This window comes from Monodelphis domestica, chromosome 3 (genome assembly GCF_027887165.1).
Source record: "Monodelphis domestica isolate mMonDom1 chromosome 3, mMonDom1.pri, whole genome shotgun sequence".
Classification (NCBI taxonomy): Eukaryota; Metazoa; Chordata; class Mammalia; order Didelphimorphia; family Didelphidae; genus Monodelphis; species Monodelphis domestica.
This window is the reverse complement of record NC_077229.1, coordinates 22,040,540-22,060,515: the sequence shown is the minus strand read 5'-3', so window position 1 is coordinate 22,060,515 and position 19,976 is coordinate 22,040,540. Positions and strand designations below refer to the sequence as shown.

The 19,976-nt window shown below is 62.3% G+C and overlaps 2 protein-coding genes across 5 annotated transcripts; one reads left to right on the top strand and one right to left on the bottom strand.

The window, feature by feature from the left end:
- The first annotated feature begins 524 nt into the window (after window positions 1-524).
- Window positions 525-7,526, top strand: GAS2L1 (growth arrest specific 2 like 1). Of its 4 annotated transcripts, none has more exons than XM_007490505.3 (6): window positions 525-941; window positions 2,070-2,768; window positions 4,953-5,060; window positions 5,132-5,228; window positions 5,492-5,750; window positions 6,049-7,526. In XM_007490505.3, exons 2-6 carry the CDS (start codon window positions 2,088-2,090, stop codon window positions 7,205-7,207), a joined length of 2,304 nt encoding a protein of 767 aa, XP_007490567.2. In that variant the 5' UTR covers window positions 525-941; window positions 2,070-2,087; the 3' UTR covers window positions 7,208-7,526. The 4 variants fall into 4 exon arrangements, with proteins under 4 accessions (XP_007490567.2, XP_007490565.2, XP_007490566.2 ...); XM_007490503.3 differs by having other exon boundaries at window positions 2,067-2,768; XM_007490504.3 differs by lacking the exon at window positions 525-941 and adding an exon at window positions 1,119-1,444.
- On the bottom strand, window positions 7,521-19,520 carry RASL10A (RAS like family 10 member A). Its single transcript, XM_056821537.1, has 3 exons — window positions 17,992-19,520; window positions 12,801-12,925; window positions 7,521-8,669 (listed from the first exon to the last, which is right to left on the bottom strand). Exons 1-3 carry the CDS (start codon window positions 18,340-18,342, stop codon window positions 8,399-8,401), a joined length of 747 nt encoding a protein of 248 aa, XP_056677515.1. The 5' UTR covers window positions 18,343-19,520; the 3' UTR covers window positions 7,521-8,398.
- Between the last annotated feature and the right edge of the window lie 456 nt (window positions 19,521-19,976).

Genomic DNA, 19,976 nt, shown 5'->3' with positions numbered 1-19,976 from the left:
TCCCCCATCCTCTGGTCTGGGCCCCCTGGCACACTGTGCTTGCCTTCGGAGAGCTCCCTCCTGCCCGGCCCTCCCGCTCTTATCAGCCTCCCAAGGCCAAGGAGGGCCGGGCAGGAGGTGACCAGGCACAGTCCCTTCCGGCCTCCACCGGCCCCCACGAAAGGCCCCCCATCCCGATCCAACTATCTTTTCCGGAGCAGGTCTGAGGGAGGACTTGGAACAGGCTGTGCCTGGTGAGCCGGGCTCCCGAGGGGGGCCTGGAGGCCGTCCCGCCCCATCCTTCCCAGCGGGGAGGCCGGCCTCGGTCTCTGACGATCTCCCTCCGCCAGGGTCTCGGGTCTCCCCCGCCCTCCCAGCCTTTGGCTGTCAGCGGCGGAGCCGGCTAAACGTCGAGACTTGCCCGGGGCCCAGGGCGTGACTCACCTCCAGACACAGCCCGCCGGATCCAGCCCTGGGGAGGGAAGGGGGCGGGGAGGGGCCCAATGACCTCACCCGAGCCCTTAAAGCCGTAGAGTCCTCAGCCCGAGGGGGCGGGTCCAAGGGCCCTGAAGGCCGAGGAAGGTCCCGGAGCTTCTCCCCTCCCGGGAGGCTGGAGGGCGGGGGCTTCAGGTGGAAGCCGGCTTAGTCGTGGGGGCGGCTGGTGGTTAGAGCCTGCGGGGCCTCCCCCAGCCCGCCCCGGCCAGGGACCTCGCGCCTCCAGACTCGCTGCCTTTCCTAGGACTGAGACGCCCCGAGCCCTCTCCGGGGTCCGTTCTAGAGCGCGCACTGAGATCCCAGATCCGAGAGAGCCACGGAGGCGCGGCGCCGGCGCAGGGGCATGGTTCCGGGCCCGGGGCCCGGGAGCTGGGACTCCGGGGTCCAATCCCCCGGGGATCCCCTCACCTCGGGTGGCGGTCCCTACAGATAAGGCGCTTGGCGATCCACAGGCACCCCAGGAGCAGGTGGGCGCGGGCGCGGGCCCGGGGCCCCCCTCTCCCGCCTGCTGGTCCAGGGGCGGGGGCCGGCCCTCGCCCCCCGCGGGGTGGGGCTGGGAGGCCCTCGAGCCGGGAGTCGCGGCGCAGGGCGCGGGCCCTTTAAGGGATGCTCCCGCCCTCTCTGGTCCAGCTCCAAGGCCCGGGGGGGGGGGGGGGGGGAGGAGAGAAAAAATCCGAAAGGAGCCGGGAGGGAGGGGGAAGGAGCCGGGGCTTTTCGGGGCTGGCCTTCTTTCCTCTTTCTGCTCGCGGCCCGGGAGCCACGGGCCGGGCCCAGCCTGGGGAGGGACCCGGAGGGCGGCCTGGAGGAGGGAGCCCCAGAGCAGCCCCCCGGGGCGTGGCAGTCCGGCACTCGGACGACCCCCCGCAGGGCTTCCCGAGGCTGTGGCCCGCCCCGGCCCTCCCTGGGCGGCCATGCGCCCGGGGCTGCGGGCGGCGCTTGGAGATCGCGGTGGGAGAGCAGGATGAGGCAGGTGAGCCCAGGGAGGGGGGGAGTAAGGGCCCAGGCTGTCTAGAAGGCCGAATACCGTGCTGACCACCTACCCGGGATAGAGAAACTGGGGCTAAGTAGACTTGGACACTTCCCAGAAGACCCCCTCCTCTGGGCAGGGGTGGGCGAGTCCCGGCTCCTCCCGCATGACGTCCCCCGCCCCCACTTCCAGCTCTGGGAGCAGTTCTAGCCCCGCCCCTGTCCATTTCTCCTCAGGCCCCGCCCCCAAAAGGCCGATCAATAAACCTGAGGCTGTGAGCCCACCCAGGCACCAGTGGGGGTTGGAGAGGTAGCGCCAGGGGGTCGGCAGGCCCTGGCCTCCTTCCTGGTGCACCTTGGGAAGGGGGCCCGGTAGCTGGAAAGCCTGGGCGCTCATGGTGGTGACCTTGGACCAGTCATTTCCCTGTGGTCTAAGGCCGTGGAACCGATTCCTCTCCCTGGGCCCTCCCAGCTCTGGTGGTCCTTGTGCCTTGCTCCTTGGCCATCGCCAGTAGGCCTGCTGCTTCTGCCTTCCCCAGGAAGGCGAGGCCACCCCAATGGGGCTGGGCTGGCAGGGGTGTCTCTGGCTTCCTTCGGCCCGGGCTCACCAGCCTCCTGTTCCGCAGCAGTGAGGGCCCGCCCCAGCCATGGCGGAGAAGGAGACCAGCAACATCCAGTGCTCAGCGTCCAAGAGCATCCGGCCCTTCCGCTCGAGCGAGGAGTACCTGGATGCCATGAAGGAGGACCTGGCCGAGTGGCTGAATGCCCTGTACGGGCTGGCGGTCCCCGGGGGCGGCGGCGGCTTCCTGGAGGCGCTGGAGACGGGCGCTGTGCTGTGCCGCCACGCCAACAACGTCAACGGCATCGCCAGGGACTTCGCGGGCGCCCGGCCCGAGGCCGCGGCCCGCCTGCGGCTGCCTGCCAGGGAGGTGGTGTTCCAGGCCCACGGCGTGGCCCCCGGCTCCTTCCTGGCCCGAGACAACGTGTCCAACTTCATCGCGTGGTGCCGCGGCGAGCTGGGCATCCCCGACGTGCTCATGTTCGAGACCGACGACCTGGTCCTGCGCAAGAACGAGAAGAACTTCGTGCTGTGCCTGCTCGAGGTGGCCCGGCGGGGCTCCAAGTTTGGGGTGCTGGCCCCCATGCTCATCCAGCTGGAGGAGGAGATCGAGGAGGAGCTCAGGGACCAGGCCCAGCAGCCGGGGCCGCCCACTGCCGCTGGGGACCCTGACAAGGACCGGCAGCCGGACCCTGCCTCAGGGATGGGGGCCTGCCCCGGCCGGGGGCCCAGGATGACCCTGTGTGATCTCCGGAACCTGGACGAGCTGGTGAGAGGTGCTGGGCCCTGGGGGGCCCCTGCTTGGGGGAGGGCAGGCCTGACCCCAGGACCTGGGAGGAAAATGGCTCTGAACCCCAAGAAATATGGCCCAGGCCCCCCTCACCCTGCCCTGGAGCCCCTAATAATAATGCTTTTCTCTCCCCCTTGGAGGTTTCCAAAGGGCTTTAAAATCATAACCACCCTTCCTGAGAGGGGCTGTTATTGTCCCTGTTGTACAGATAGAGAAACTGAGGCAGGCAGGGGCAGTGACTTGCCAGGAGGTCCTGCCAGATCAGATGGGAGACTCCAGGCCCAGCACTGTAGCCAGGCATGGCTTTGGGCAGCTTTATGATGATTGTTTTCGGAGTAGAAAAGGAGAGGGGGGCCGACGGCCTTCCCTGCCAGCCCCCCAGAGGGTATTTTGCCCAACTCTTAGCTTAGAAACTTTTGGGGGCCCCTAGAGAAGAGCCAGTTAACTAAGAGAGGAGCCAGGCCTGGCCTGAGGGCCCTCCCCACCTGCCAGGGACCAGGAGCCAGCAGAGCCCGGCTGAGAGCCCAGGGAGGAGGAGGAGGAGGAAGAGAAGGAAGGCCTCCTCCCCGGGCCACCTCAGCGCTGCCCTGGCCTCTCCTCCTGCCCACCTCCAGGGCTGGGCTCTCCTGGTGGCTGGCAGAATTGGTTTTTTGCTGCTGGTGGGGCTACAAGGAAGCCCTCGGGGGAGAAAGCCAGGCCTGTATTTCTAGCTGCCCCAGCCCTGAGCTTTGGGGGCTCCTTGGGGTCCTCTGCTGCGCCCTCAGGCACCAGGGAAAGCGGCTCCCTTTTGGGGGGTACCTAAGAGAGACCAGAAGCCCAGGGCAGACCGACGAGCGCCCAGCAATGCAGGGTTGGCACAAGCTGGGAGATGGTGTCAGCGCCCAGGAGGGCGGCCCAGGGAAGTGCTGCCAGACGGCCCCACCTGCTTATTTCTCTCCCAGCCACGGTGGCGTTGGCTGAGGAGAGTCGGGAGATGGCCGGACCTGGGTGGGGATGGCCCGGGCTGTTCTAGGGTTGACCGCCAGGCCCAGGAAAGGGGGCATCGCCTGCCCGTCCCCTGGCCTGCCCTCCGACGTCGTCGTTCCCTCGTTCCACGAGCAGCCGCGTCCCCTCAGAGCCACGCTGGCTGACGAGGCCACTTTGGGGTGCGGCAGGGTCTGTCCCGAGGGCAGCCCCCAGCCTTGCTCTGGAGTAGGGGGCCTGGCTGGAGCCCGGCAGGGAGGGAGGGAGGTGTGAGAAGCACCTACTATGTGCCAGGCGCTGTCCAAGCACTTCAGAAGTGTCTCCTTTCCAGGCAGTCGCCAATATTATCTCCACTTGACCGTGGAGGCAGGCGGCTAGTAAATATTCGAGGTTGTGACTTCCTGACTGGGCTGAGGGCTCTGAAGCTAGGAGGGCAGGGCCAGCTTCCTCCTGCCCCCAGTGCCCCCAGGGGGCGCCAGGCTCCAGGTGGGGGGGGAAGAGCTTGGGGACCTGTCACAGGGGAAGCTGCCCCCTTCCCGAGTTAGGAAAGAGGAGCCCAGAACGGAGGCCTTGTGGTTCCCCTCTTCACTCAGCCTCCGCGTCTTACAGGGGCAGAAATGGGGTTTCCTGGCGGCAGCTGGGTAGCTCAGTGGATGGAGAGCCAGGCCTAGAGATGGGAGGTCCTGGGTTCAAATGTGACCTTTGACACTTCCCAGCTGTGTGACCCTGGGCAAGTCACTTAACCCCATTGCCTAGTCCTTGCTGCTCTTCTGCCTGGGAGCCAATACACAGTATTGACTCCAAGATGGAAGGTGAGGGTTAAAAAAAAAGAAAGAAAGAAATGGGGGCCCAGAGAATGCGCGAGCCTGAGGGCACAGGGTAGTAGGTGCCTGACAGGATCTGAACCCAGGCCAGTATCCTGCCCCCACCTCACAGTCATAGCCCCTCTCCCTACCCCTCCTTCCTCAGAAGATAGACTTTGGGGGGTCCCAGGGATCCCTGTTTTTTTGAGGTTCTGTAGTTCCTCCCTGGTCCCCTCGGGGGCATCTCCTGATGTGGCGGGGGGGAGATGAGACCCCCGAGGCAGCACGTACCCTCCCAGGACGCCTCTTCCGGCCCGGGGTCCGAGCTCCCGAGGGCTCGGCGGGTGGAGAGGCAGGTCGAGGCCCCGGGCTGCCCCCGGCTTCTCTGTCCCTGCAGGTGCGAGAGATTCTGGGCCGCTGCACGTGCCCGGACCAGTTCCCCATGATCAAGGTGTCGGAGGGCAAGTACCGCGTCGGGGACTCGAGCGCCCTCATCTTTGTCCGGGTACGTGCGAGCCCGCGAGGCCGGGCCGGGCGCGTCCCGGAGGGGGGCTGAGAACCGCCGCTTCCCCCCAGGTCCTGCGCAGCCACGTGATGGTCAGGGTGGGAGGAGGCTGGGACACGCTCGAGCACTACCTGGACAAGCACGACCCCTGCCGCTGCGCCTCTGTCTGTGAGTAGGGCCGGCCCGGGCCTCCGAGCGGGCCTCGGGCTCTCGGGTTACGGGGGAGCGCGGTCCCGGCTTCTGGGGGGCTGTGGGTGTCGCCAGCGCGGAAGGGGTTCGGGGTCCCAGGCTCGCCCTTGCGTTCCTTCGGTGACTTGCCCAGGAGCACCCGGCCTTCGGGGCCGCCTCTAGGAAACCCTTGGCACGAGGGTTAACTTGAGAAAGGGGTGCCCCGGGCTCCCCAGGATGACCGCCCCCCTCTGTCTCCGCAGCCCACCGGCTGCCCCAGCCCCGGGCCCTGGCCTTCTCCCCACAGAAGGTGTCCCCCGTCCCCAGCCCCCGGGCCTCGAGCCCCGGGGCGCAGCGCTGGCCGGACGCGGGGGGCTCCGGCCCAGGAGGGGAGCGCCGCGGCTCTCGGACAGAGGGGCTCCCTGCCCGCCTCGGGGCCGGAGGAACAGGCTCCCCCCAGGCCTCCGCCGGCCCCCGAGCTCATCGCGATGGTCCCGACACGCGACAGTCCAGTGCACACAGGTAGGGCCGGGGGCGGGCTGGGGGGGTGGGGGGGCTGCCCACGCGGGCCAGTCCGGTCCTCAATGGGTTACTTGGGCCGAGCTGCCGCGCATCCGGTCTGGGCCAAAGGAAGAGAGAAGCTGCCCGCCAGCCCAGCGATGAGTCATTCCCAGGGAAAAGTGTGGCAGGCTTCCTGTTTCCACGGCAACCAAGCTAACAGCCCAGCCCCCCTTCCTCTGTGGCGGGGGAGGGGCCTGCTGGCTGGCCTGGGGGTGGGGGGCTTCCCTCACGGGGCGCCCCGCTCCTCGTGTCTCCCCAGGCCCCCAAGGTCCCGCCGCTGCTCCGGGGACAGCGACTCGTCGGCTTCCTCCGCACAGAGCGGCGTCTTGGGCTGCTGCCGGGCCGAAGAGGGGTCCCCGGGGCCCCGGAAGGATGGGAGCAGCCAGCGGGGCGCCAGGGTCCCGGCCGCCCTCAGGAGACCCCCGGCGCCCCGGAGCGAGTCCCGAGATCGGGGCCCCGGGCCCAGCCCCCGCGGGGAGGAGCGAGGCCGGCCCCGAGGGGCCCACGGTGCCAGAGATGCCCGGCCGACGGCCCCGAGCCCTGCCCGGCGGGCCCGGAGCCAGGGCCGGGAGGACCAGCCGCTCCTCATCCGCCGAGACCCGGACGGGCAGCACTCGATGGCTCGGGCCGGCGGCTCTGGCCGGAGCACCCCGAGGGCCGGGAGCCCCGCGCCGCCCCGGCCCCGGCCTCAGCCCCCCTCGGCCCCGGAGCCGCCCCGGCCCGTGCGGGCGGTGGATACCCTGAGCCAGGAGCTCGAGGAGCTGGCCCGCACCTTCCGGGCCCCCCTGCAGCTGGACCCCAAGCAGGAGCAGCAGCTCTACCGCCGCCTGGAGGAGGAATTCCTGGCCAACTCGAAGGCGCTGGAGGCCGAGAGGGCCGCCCTGGCGCAGGCGCCCCCGAGCGCCCCCGAGCCCGCGGCCCCCGACTCGGCGTACTGCTCCTCCAGCTCCTCGTCCTCCTCCCTCAGCTTCTTCAGCAAGCCCGGCGCGCCCGGGGGAGGCCCCGCTCCCAACGGGGTCCCCGCCGTCCCCAACGGCTCCGGGGAGACGTGGGACGCCCGGGCCGCGGCCCGCCGCAGGGCCCCGGCTCTCTCCAGCTCCTCCGACGAGAGTAACTACTGCCTCGGCGCCCTCGACGACGTGCGGGAGGTGCCCGAGGCGGGCTGGCGCACGGCGCAGGGCGTGGGCTCGGGGGACGACGAGGGGGGCCCAGGGAGGCCCTCCCCCGCCGCGGACCCGCCGAGACCCCGCGCCCGTCCTCGGGCGGACAACCAGCCGGCCAGAAAGCCGTCCCGCATCCCCACCCCGCGGGCCCCCCAGAGGCCCTGCCAGCCGCACGCGGCCCTGGCGGGCTTCCCAGAGCCCCTGGCCCGGGTGCCGAGGGCCGAGAGCGGGCGGGAAGGGGGCGCCTGGATGTGAGCGGGGCCCTCGCGGTCACCCCCCTTCTTCCTTCCTACGTGGCCTTAGTTCGAAGCAGGTCCATCGACCCGCCGGGCGTCCACTCCCGGAGTGCAGGGACCGACGTCAGGGAAAGAGGGGAGCGGAGCCCGCGGCTGCCTTCTCGCCCCGTCCCTCCCTGTACTGTATAAGTGGGCAAAGCAGATGTATTTAAATTAATATATTGAGAGAGTGTGTGTGAGAGAGGAGAGGCCCCCCCGAGCCCTCCCCCCCCGCCCGGTCGCCCTCCCTGGCCCGGAGAGATTCCGAGCTGAAGACAGTAAAGTCATCAACGTCCATGGCCCTCGGTGTGTTTATTGGGGGGCGGCGGGGCGCCCGGAGCCCTTCCCCCACCCTGGGCTGAGGCCGGCCGCCGGCGGGACGGGCAGGATCCAAGGCAGGCATGCTAGGGGGGGCATGCGAGGGCAGCGGCCTCCAGGCGGGCCCTGGTCATCGCGCCTGAGCCGGCCAGCTTTGGGGCTGCCCAGCGGCGCCTCTCACTGGGCTCTCCCGAGGGGAAGCGCCCCAGCTTGGTTGGCGCTGCCTTGAAGCTCGAGGGAACCCCCTTCATTCTACAGTTGGGGAAACTGAGGCTCAGACGGGGGCGAGACACTGGCTGTCGTCAGGAAGGCCACTGTTAGCTGGACGGCATCCAGAGAAGGGCTTCGAGCCCGTGTCATCCAGGGGTGACTGAGGGAGCCGTGTTCAGGGCCCCCGAGGACCGGACAGAAGCCGGGATGCGGAGAGGCGAGTTTAGGTTCTATTGCGGGGGACGTGGTCAGAGCCGGGCCCATCCGGGGGGCTTCAAGCAAAGGCTGGGGGGCTGCTGCTCGGGGCGCTCCCTCGCCTGCCTTATTCTCATATGGCTTGGGTTCGATGGCCGCCAGTTCAGGCCTCGGCCACGGCCACGAGGCGAGGAGAGGAGGAGGGGCTCAAGCCTGAGCCGTCCACAGCGGCCGTCCCTCCTGGCCCGACCCCCCAGGGATGGCGCGGGGCCTTCCTTCTCCTTTAGTCGGTCCGCTTTGGCCCTGAGCAGGAAAGACTAGCCCTTGAGGACACATGCGGGGCCCCCCTCCCCAGCCCGGCCCTCGGCGTCCGGCCTCCCCTCCCCAGCTCCAGCTAGGCAGCTCGGGCCGAAGGTGCATCCGGACGGGCTTCCCTGTCCCGGGACGGTCACATGAGGCTGCAGCGGTTGGGGTGCAGCGCGCCCTGCAGGCGGATGGCCGGGTGGCTGTGCTTGCAGCCCCGCGCTAGGACGCTGCTCAGCAGCTCCTTGAAGAGCAGGACCACGTGCCAGTTGTACTTGGCCGAGCACTCCATGTAGCCGCACTTCCAGCTCTTCTTCACCAGCACAGCCAGGGCCCTCCGCGGGCTGAAGCGCTGCCGCTGCTGGTCCCGCTTGTTGCCCACCACGATGATGGGCGCCTCGGGTGCCCCTGCCGGCCTGCGGGGACAAGATGGAGGGGTGCTTAGCACAGGCGGGGGGCACTGCAGTGGGAAGCCCCGAGTTCCAATCTGACCCCCAGCACTTAGGAGCTGGGTGACCCTGGGCAGGCCACAGAACCTCTGTGTCTCCGTTTCCTCAACTGTAAAATGGCAATAAGATAACGCCTCCCTTGTGAGGATCAAATGAGATATTTGTAAACTAAATGCTGCGCTTACTATTGCCTCAGAGACCCCCTGCGAGAGCCCACCCATTTTATAGAGGAGAAAGCTGAAGCTCGGAGAGATCGTTGAGGTCCTACAGGCAGGGTGGCTCAGGGGATTGCGATGTGGGGGTCCTGGGTTCCGGTGTGGCCTCGGACACTTCCTAGCTGGGTGACCCTGCACAAGTCACTTAGCTCCCACTGCCTAGTCCTTATCGCTCTTCTGCCTTGGAGCTGACGCTTCATATTGATTTTAAGACAAGGTAAAGCTTTAAAAGAAAAAGAGGCCACACCGCTTTGTTCTTTTTCGATCAAAGGAAGGATTTGAACCCCTGAGAAGTGTAGCGTGACAGATAGACTGGCCTCAGAGACAGGAAAGACTTGGGTTTAAATGGGACCCTGGGAGAATGACCTCAGGTCTGGGCAACACTCTGGGGAACTGTCTAGAAGTCAGGGATGGAGAAGGAGTTGTTCTGTATCAGTGGAGGGACTGTGCACACCCGGGAGCTTCCCATCTCACTCCTCTAGTCCTCAGCCCAAGTCTCTAGGCTCTCTCCACCAGACTGGCTGGGTGACTGTCCCGAGGAGATGATGAGAATAAGCAACAAGTATCTGGGAGGCACCTCTGACACCATTTGGTCCAACTTCGTTTTACAGGTGAAGAAACAGGCCCCTGCTAGTGAAGTGCCCCAAATCACATTGAGGGGGACCAGATGGGACTAGATGGCAAACTTGGGGGGCTCATCAGCACCCCCTTGTGTCAGGGATTATAAACTGATTCAGGGAGAAAGCATCGGTCTTCAGTCTCTGCGCAAACTACTGAATTGTTAGTCACCAGCTCCATTCCTCCACCATCCATGGTCTATGTGGGTCCTTGCTAGAGGAGAGAAAGAGCTGACAAAGCCTACCGGTAGAATGGAAACTAAGCTACCTCCAGAGACAACCCACGTTCACATCTGGTTGGTTGTGTTCCAAGCTCTCCCTTCCTACTGAGTGGCAGGTGCCAAGTCTTTCGTGATTCTGTTTCTTTCCAGTACTCAAATTCCTTCTACTTTTCTTTGACCTGGGAGCTCTGAATTTTGGCTAAACTATCGCTAGGAGTTTTCATTTGGGGGCTTCTTTCAGGAGATGAACAGTGGATTCTGTTTCTACTTTGTCCTCTGGTTCTTTTTTTTTTTTTAAACCCTTATCTCTCATTTTAGAATCAATGCCATATATTGGTTCCAAGGCAGAAAAGTGGTTAGGGCTAGGCAATGGGGGTTAAGTGCAGGGTGACACAGCTAGGAAGAAGTGTCTGAGGTCAGATTTGAACCCAGGACCTTTCTTCTCTAGACCTGGCACTAAGAACTTTCTTCTCTAGACCTGGCATATTCTAAGAATAATGTTCAGTTTTCTTTTGTAATTTTTAGAAACAATGTCTAGGCTTTTTTTTTTTTGGTCATGGCTTGCAGATAGTTTGATGATTCTTAATTATCTCTCCTCTATCTGTTTTCCAGGTTAATTGTTTTTGCTTTGAGATACTTCACATTTTCTTCTATTTTTTGAGTCTTGATTTTGTTTTAAATATTTAATATTCCTTTCTTTCTCTTCCTTTCTTCCCTCCTTCCCTTCTTTTTCCCCTCTTGCTGTTTCTTTCTCTTTATTTCTTCCTTTCTTCGTTCTCTTCACTTCTTCCTTCTTTCTCGCTCTCTTTCCCTTCCTTTCTTTCTTTTCCTTTCCCCTCCCTTACTTGCTGCCTTAGAATTGATACAAGTATCACTCCAGATTACATAGGAATTATTTTGTATCTCTATTCCAAAATGCTATTTCTCTTTACATATCTCTTTTCTCATTTTCTTCCCTATCCCTCTCATTTTGGGGGGTTTGTATTAAAACCCTTCCTTCTGAGCCCGGGTGAGGGGTAGGTAATCAGGGTTACATGACTTGCCCAAGGTCACATAGCTAGGGAGGATTGGAAGCTATACTGAACCCAGGACCTCCTAACTCCAGGCCTAGCTTACCTCATTTGCTTTTTAGTCTTTCTTTTTTTTTAAGCTCTTTTTGAAGACTCTTTTTTTCTTTGAGGATGTCTTCGAGTCATTCCTTTCTTGTGGATTTGTCTTGAGTTTCCCTGACATGATCACCGCTTTTTATGATGGGAGTTCTATTTTGTTGTTGTTCATTCTTCAAGCCGTCTTGACTTTGGATGTGATGTTAGTGCTGGGATTTCTGGCCTGGGCTAATGCACTCTTCTGTCCATCTTCTGCTTTCACAGCCCAGCCTAGGGGCCTGCAAGCTTTTAGTGCCCCCAAAATGATGCCATCCAAGGTGAAGTCTGCTCACTGCCCCCCGGTATGAGCTCAGCATGCTCTTTTTATGTTTTTAACCCTTACTTTCTTAGTAACACTTTAAGACAGAAGCACTCCCAAGGGTTGGCAAACAGAGTTAGGTGACTTGCCCAGGGTCATACAGCTAGCAAGTGTCTGAGGCCAGATTTGAACCCGGGACTTCCCATCTCCAGCCCTGGTTCTCTATTTGTTGTAACCCCTAGCTGCCCCAGCTCTGTGTCTTCCTAAGACAAGTTTGGCTCCCTGCCTGGGAGTTTCAGTAGCCTGCTGTCGCCTTGGCCACTGTCAGCCCCATGTGAGGTTCTGCAGGTTCTGAGGGTCCGGGCTTCCTGTTCTGGGGATTCTGCTGGGTCCCGGGCTGCAGGCTAGACCAAGGTCCCTCTCTACAGCTGGATGGGAACCAAGTCATGCTTCTGTGGCTTCTGAACCCATCCCTTGATCAGTAAACAGCCAGGACCCAAGACTGCTGTTGTGGGTCTCCATCACCCTTGGGTGCAGATGCTTCCTGCCCCTGTCTGGCTCAGAACTGGGGAGGGGGTGATCCTGCTGCCTGAAGGCACCCCCTCCTCCCCACACTGCGCTTGTTCAAGGATCCTCTGGCCTTTCTTCCTGCCCTAGGGCTGCTCTTAGCTCCAGGGGTCCTGGCCAGACCTGGTGTCTGAAGCCTCCTTGTTGCGAAGGCTCACTGGCCACAGAAGCCATTTGCTGGGCCCCTTCTTTGGCTTTCCCCATGCAGCCTGGCACACTTTCTGGGTCTTTGTGGGGGAAGTCGGGTGGAAAAGTCCGGATGTGCTTCCTGCCGCTTCTCTATCTTGACTCAGTCTCCCCTTACTTTCCATGTGACCCCGAGGCAGGGGCAGTGCTAGATCTGGAACTCAAGAGCCTGGCCTCCACACTCATTCGGACCTCGAGTTATCTGGCCGCCCCCTGCCTCTGTTTCCCCAGTTGCAGAATGAAGGAGCTGGTTTGATGGACCCTGGAGTCCCTTCCACTTAGCTCACCAGCAAGTCCTAGGAATGGGCTCAGCCCTGGGGAGAAGCAGCGAGTCTAATACACAGCACAGAATCTATATAATAGAGTCACAATAGCGGCTTCAGGAGGCTTGCAAAGACCTACCAAGCATGCTGGGCACCCCAGGCGGCTGCTCTGCCTGCTTTGTGGGTGAGAAAATGGGCGCTGGCATGCCAGCTTGCTTCCTTCCTTCCTTCCTTCCTTCCTTCCTTCCTTCCTTCCTTCCTTCCTTCCTTCCTTCCTTCCCCCCCCCCCCTCTCTCTCTCTCTCTCTTTCTTTCTTTTCTTTCTTCCCTCCCTCCCTCCCTCCATCCCTCCCTCCCTTCCTTTCTTTTTTTAACCCTTTACCTTCCATCTTAGAATCAATATTGTGTGTCTTCCAGGCAGAAAAGTCATAAGGGCTAGAGAATGGGGGTCAAGTGACTTGCCCAGGGTCACCCAGCTAGGAAGGGGCTGAGGCCAGATTTGAATCCAGGACCTCCCATCTCTGGGCCTGACTAGCTACTGAGCCACCTGGCTGTCTTTGTCCCTGTGGTGGTTCTCCCTGAGGGTGCCCATCCATCGCCTCAGGGGTTCCCCAGAGCTCTCTCACCTGGTCTCTGCGATCTGCTGCCTGAGCATCTTGACATAGTCGAAGCTGTCTGGGCTGCAGATGTCATAAACCAGGACGAAGGCGTCCATGTCCTGCAGGCTCCAGTCCTTCAGGTCCGGCAGCTCCTGGGGTGGACGGAGGAGCCAGAGGGTCAGTGCCCGCTGGGCAGGGAGGGGATGTCTGTCCCCCAGTGCCCACCAGAGGGCATTCACGCTGCCCTGTCTGGAGACTGTCGAGGCTGCTCTGGAGTCACAGATGGGTTTAGAGGTTTGGGGGCCGTCTCTGTCCCCCAGATTACACTATGGGAGGAAACCTGAGGCTCGGAAAAGGGGAAGTGACTTGTCCAAGGTCTTCTTGGGAGAAAATGGCATTGCAAGATCTGAATGCAGGTCCTCTAGGCCAAGTCACAGCAGAGTATCCCTGGGATCTCTCGTGATTGCCCTGAGGCTGGGCCTGGAAGGATGCCACCGGCCCGGGCACTCCCCAGGAGCCGTCACTTTCCCAGGCTGGAGGTCCAAGCCACCAATCCTTGGTGATCCACGGAGGGCAGCGGCCCGTGGCAGGATGGAGGGGGCGCCTCCCCCTGGCCCAGCCTCGGAGTGAGCCCCGGCCCCACCCACAGACCCACTCTTGGGCCGATGCCAGGCAGCCCCCAGAAAGTCCCGACACAAGCGCGCACAGACATTCAGTCATCCGGCAAATATGCAGTGCCGCCCTGGGCTGGGTGCCTGGAGGGGGGGAGGGGGGGCCAGAAGGAGCCCCAGGCCGGCTCCAACTGGGAGCCAAGCTCCATCAATGACGTTCCCTTCGCTGCCATGTCTCTGGGTGGGGGTGCAGCTTTTCCCCTGGGAGACCCTGACCTCGGCCCCAGCTCTGACTCTTGCTCTCTGGGTTATTCAACCGCTCCGGGGCCCCCTTCCCTCCTCCCTAAGATGAGCTTGGGCTCCCTTCCAGGTTTAAATGTGGACCCAGGAATGGAGTTCAAATTCTGCCTTTCTACCTGCTTGACCTTGGACGGAGCCTTGGTTTCCTCATCTGGAACAGGAGGGCGTCGGCCTCTTGTGTGGAAGGGGAAATCCAAGGCCCAGTTGGGGAAGGGGTTGGCCCAAGAGGGGCCTGTGCTTTCCCTCTGCAAGGGACCCAGGCCTTGGTGGGGAGGGCCTCCGGCTCCATTTCCCTTGGCCCAGAGGATCTTCCCTTTGCCTGGCTTCTCTTCCCCTGACATTATAGTGGGGGGTTAGTGGTGGGAGGTCTTAGAAGATGCTCGATGGTTCCCTAATCAAAGGCCTCTACATATGGCCATTATTGCATTGGATGGTGGCTACCATTTGAAAACACATCTTCGTGACTTCAATCTGGCCTCAGATGCTGACTGGCTGTGGACAAGTCCCTTCACCCTGTCTGCCCCAGTTTCCCCATCTATCAAATGAGCTGGAGAAGGCAAACCACTACAGTCACATCACCTTGTCTGCCTCAGTTTACCCATCTGTCAAATGAGCTGGAGAAAGCAAACCACCAGTCACTTCTCCCTGTCTGCCTCAGTTTCCCCATCTATCAAATGAGCTGGAGAAGGCAAACCACTACAGTCACATCACCTTGTCTGCCTCAGTTTACCCATCTGTCAAATGAGCTGGAGAAGGAAATGGCAAACCACGCCTGTATCTCTGCCAAGAAAACCCCAAACAGGGTCACGGAGAGTTGGTCACAACTGGAACAACTCACCAATGGCTCTTAGGGGCCTCCTCTCATTTGATCCTTGCCACTAGCCTCCGAGGAAAACAGTCAGGGGATGTTATCTCCATTGCACAGATGGAGAAACAGAGCCTCCATCAAGCTTGTCGAACTGGCTTCCCCAAAGAAAGGGTCCGAACTGGTCTAGAAAGCTGGTTCCCGATCAGGAATCTCGAACTCTGTTTGGACCATTGAAGTGGAGGCTCCCCCTCCTGCTCCTTCCTCTGCCCTCTCTTTCACCCTGGCAGTCTCTGGCCGCCTGCTGCCTACAGACCCTCTCGGGGCTCTCCCAGCTTCAGGGAACCCTTGCTGGCTTCACCCATCCGGGCTGTGGCCGGGCCCCTCTCCCTCGCTCTGCACGTGATGCCTCCTCTCCTCCTCTCACTCTTTCCTTGACTGCAGCCCGGCTTCTCACCTCCTTCCGCCCAAGTGGCTCTCCAAGGCTCCCACGGAGCTCTTGCTCGCCAAATCCCCTGGCTTTTGCTCCCTCCACATTCCCCTCCGCCTCTGCGGCTGTTGCCGTCAGATCACTCTCCTCATTGATGCTTTCTTCTCTCTAGATTTCTGGGACCCCCCCCCCCCAGTTCTCCTCCTACCTCTCTGGCCGCTCCCTCTCTGCCTCCTCCTCCTGATCATGCCCTCTGTCCATTCGAGTCCCACCCGGGGCTGTCCTGGCCCTCTTCTCTTCGCCATTCCACAAGGTGATCTGCTGAGTCCCATGACTTCTACTATCTCTGTGCGGGTGATTCTCTAAACTTCTCATCCAACCCCAACCTTCCTCCTGACTCCTTCTGGCATCTCAGACCAGACATCTTAAACTCCACATGGCCTAAGGGGCAGCTCAGTGTCTCCATGGATGGAGAGCCAGGCCTGGAGATGGGAGGTCCTGGGTTCAAATCTGGCCTCCGACACTTCCCAGCTGTGTGACCCTGGGCAAGTCACTTAACTCCCATTGCCCAGCCCTTACCACTCTTCTACCTTGGAACCAATACGCAATACTGATACTAAGATGGAAGGAAAAAGGTTTTTAAAAAATATGGCCCAAACAGAACTCAGCAAACCTCCCTCCATCCTACCTTCCCTGTCACTGTAGAGGGTAACACCATTCTCCCAGGCCCTCAGACTGGAACCCTAGAAATCTCCCTGGATTCCTCACCATCTTCCCCTTCCCATATCCAATCTGTTGCCACACTCTGTCGACATCACCTCCGCAGCATCTCATCAATTTCTCTTTTGCAGCATCTTCACTGCTCCCTTCCCCTCTCCACGGAAGCCCTCATCCCATCACACTGGACTGCTTCAGAAGCTGCTGGTTGGCGCTGCCTGCCTCAAGTTTCTCTCCATTCCCATCCTGCTCCATTTGGGCCCTAAAAACCATGTCACTGTCCTCACTCAAAGAACACCAGTGGCTCCCTATTCCCTCCAGGATCAAATACAAATTGATCTGTTTGGCATCCAAGGCCCTTTATCACTTGACCCTCTCCTACTTTGGAGTCTTCTCACACCTTACTTGCCAGACACATGTGCTTCTATCCAATGATGCTGGCATCCTGGCTGTTCTATAACAACTCTTTTTCTTGGGCTGTGGCCATTTTTTTCTCCTCCTCCTCCTCCTCCTTCTTTAACCCTTACCAACTGTTTTAGAGTTGATACCAGCTATCAATTCCAAGTGACTTGCCCAGGGTCATTCAGCTAGGAAGTGTCTGAGGCCAGATTAGAACCTGTCTCTAGGCTTGATTCTCTTTCCACTGAGCCACCTAGCTGCACTTATCACCAGATCTCACACACTGCATTGCACACGGTAGGGCTTAATAAATGCCGACTAACTCTGAGCCCCCAGTCAAGAAATGAATAAAGCAATTAACAAACATTCGTGAAACATCTTCTGTGTACCAGCTCCTGTGCTAGGCAATGGGGTGTATCAATCAACCAATAAACATTTATTGAGCACCTATGGTATACAAGGCATTATACTAAGCCCTGAGGATAGAGAAATAAAGGTGAGATAGTTCCAGCCTTGAAGCCCTTTCAATCTACTGGAAAACCAAGAGAAAGGAAATAAAGGAACTCTTTTTCTGTTTCTGAAATCTGTGCAGAAAGCCAAGAAGGGCTGGGGGGGGGGGGGGAACACCCTGGGGACTGTGGTCCTTTCCCTTCCAGGAGGACAGCGACCTGAGCTAAACTCCCGGGGCATTGAGTACCTGGGACAGCGCTCCACATACAGCAAGCACTCCACAATGACTCACTCTAGTTCTACTGGCATCTCACCCATATGCCTGTTCGCTCAGTGGCTCTCTTCCTAAGCGCTTGTCCCAGCTCAAAAGGAGCAGGTGGAATTTGAGGGCCAATGGGGAGCCCCCCATACACCCCGACAACCCTTTCTGTCCCACTGCCTGAAGCCCCATCATTAGTGGTTCATGCCTTTGAGTCTTTCCTGGGGCTGCAGGAAAAGGTCTGGACCTCAGGGAGTGCAGAGGTCTTAGTTTTGGCTTGGTGACCTATGGGACAAATTGCTTCCCCCTCTGAGCCTCAGTTTCTCCATTTTGAGGGGAGGCATTTTGGAGTGGACAATGATCTGAGATTTCTTCCCATGTTTCCACTCTATCCTCTAAGACACACACACACACACACACACACACACACACACACACACACACACACACACACACACACACTGCCCTCCTCTGGGCCAAGAATCCCCCCCGGGGCGGTGGGGCTGTTCTGACCCGACTTCCCCAGGGGAGCAGGGAGTCATGGGAGTTGTAGTTGATTCTCTCCAACCCCAGACCTTGGATGTGCCCCAGAGAGCAAGAATGGGCTCTGGTGGCCCTTCGGACTCTAGATGGTATGAGTTGGGGGATGGAGAGGGGTGAAGCAGATAGAAGCTGGGCCTGGAGTCAGGATGGCCGAGTTCAAATTTAGCTTCTGACACCCATTAGCTGTGAGACCTTGGGCAAGTCATTTTGCTGCTGTCTGCCTCAGTTTCACCAACTGTAAAACGGGGAGTAGATAGCATCTTAGAGTCTGGCCCAGAGTTGTGAGGCTCAAAGGAGAGAGTGCTTGTGAGAAGCCCTCAGCACAGTTCCTGGCCCCAGAGGGGGTCTCTGCTCTGCCTGTCTCTGCCTCCATCTACACACGCATACACGATACATTCATGCAGTCACACACACTCACCCTCCACCCCGCTCTGGGTGGGTGCCTTGTGGTGTCCCGCCTTGGGGGGGGGAGGGGCTGCCCCGGCGCCTCAGAGCTCTGCTTTCCGGACCCTAGGCGGGCTCCGAGGCCCCACATCCAAAGGCCGGGCAGGGTCGCTGCCCCGTCCGGGGCTTCCAGCAAGGCTGGCGCAGCCTTCCCAGGCCAGGCTCCGAGGCCTCCTCTGACCCCTCCCCGCCCCCCAGCTCGCCCCCCCCCCCACGTGCATGCCCCTCCCCCCTCGCCCGGGCCGGCCGAGCTCACTCACCTGGAGGCCCCCGTCCCCAGCCGAGGAGGCGGCGCTGGTGGCGGCCGAGGCCGCAGCGGACGAGGCGGAGGCGGAGGCGGAGGCGCTGCCGCTGCTGGCGGCCGAGGTGGCGGGGGCGGTGGCTGCGGCCGAGGCTGAGGCGGCGGCGGGGGCCGGGGCCGGCCCGGGACCGCCGTCGCTGATGCTCAGGTCGTACACGGCGCCGTTGAGCAGCACGGCGGGCCGGTAGAGGCGGCGGGCGGCCGTGGGCCGGTGGCGCTCGGGGAAGTCCCCGTACAGGAACTGCCGGATGATGGCCGTCTTGCCCACGCCGGGGGCGCCCAGCACGGCCACCCGCAGGGTGCCCCCCATACCCCGCCCGCGCCCGGGCCCCGGGCCCCGGCGGCCGTGGCCCCGGGGCGCCGCATGGGCCGCTCAGGGCCCCCCCCGCGGGCTGGCCCGCCCCGGCTGCCCGCCCCCGGGCTCATGGCCCCCCCGCCGCCGCATCCGGGGCTCCGGCCGCCGGCCCCCGCCCCCGAGACGGGCGGGCGGACAGTCCCCCCCAAAGGGCAGGTGGACAACCCACCCCCCGGGTCCTGCCCTGACAGCTGGACAGCCCTTCCCTCCCTCTCCGGGACAGGCGAATAGCCCTCCCCGCGCTCGGACAGGACAGGCTCCCCCGCCCTGACAGACCGTCAGCCCTCCCGCCGGACGGATGGTCCGACCCTCCCCTCCCCCCAAAGGGCACGCGGATAGCGCCCCTCCTCGGACGGCTGGACAGCGCCCCCCGCCCCTGCCCTGACAGACAGTCAGCTCCCCCCCGCCCGGCAGACTCGGCCAGCGGCCCCCCAGGTCACAGCCGGGCAGCCAGGCCTCCCTCCATCTCCCCGCGCTCGGACCCGCGCTGGTCCCGGGCAGACAGACAGCCGCCCAGGCCGGGAGCCGCCGACCCCTCGGTTCGCAACCCCCCGCCCCTCCCCCTGCCAGACAGACAGACAGGCAGACGCACCGACAGACGCACAGATGCAGCGACGGCCCGGGCGGCTGGGAGGGCTGGCCCAGCGTCCCGCCTGGCTGAGCCCTCGTTGGCGGCTCGGGCTGCCGGGCTCAGGCGGAGCGGAGGCGCGGTTTCTCCGCCGCCGGCGCTGCTGCTGCTGCCGCCTCCCTCCCTCCCTCCCTCTCTCCCTCCCTCCCTCCTTCCCCGGCCGAGCTCCCAGACTCCCGGCCTTTGCCTGATGAGATAACTGCAGGCCGGCCGCCCCCCGCCAGCCAAGGGTCACCCAAAGGCGACTCCGCCTTCGAACCTCGGCGCCCCAGCCCCGGCGGCCGCCTGTCTGGTCCCAGCTCCAGCCGGCTCCTCGCTCGGCCCCTCCCACGTCCCCCTCCCCCTCCCGGGAACCCAGGTGGCCCAGCCCCCGCCCTCCCCGATTCCCGAGGAGCCCCCTTCCCTGGCCCGCTCCGGCTGGCAGCGCCCCCGCCCCAGCCCAGCTCTCAGCTTCCTCCCACGGCCCGAGTGAGCGCCCGGGAAGCCGGGGTCAGGGACTTCGTGGCCGCCCAGCCGCAGGGCCTTTGCTCAGTAAGAAGGGGGGGGGCTGTCGGGGGTGGGGTGGTGGAGGGGCGCTCCATGCCAGGAGCGCCTTCCTCCATCTCCCGACCGGCCCAGGCCCTTCCTCCCTGGGCTCCCCAGTGATTCAGAGCTGGAAAGTCCCTCGGGGTCACCTGAGCCCCCCCCCAATTTACAAAGGAGAAACCCGAGGCCTGGAAAGGGCAATGGAAGACTAGGGAGAGGGAGCTCCGGGGGCGCCCAGTGCACCCAGATTGTGGGGCTAGAAAGGGATGAGCCCGGAGAGGGGTCAGGACCAGGTGTAAGTCAGGCAGGGCTGCCCAGCCTAGTCTCCCAGGGGCTGCTGGGGGAATTAAGAGAAAGTGGCTGCCCTGCGGGAAAGGCAGCCCCCCTAACCTCCCAGGGGGCGCCCTCCCTTCCCCACTGCTTAACCCCAGCCCCA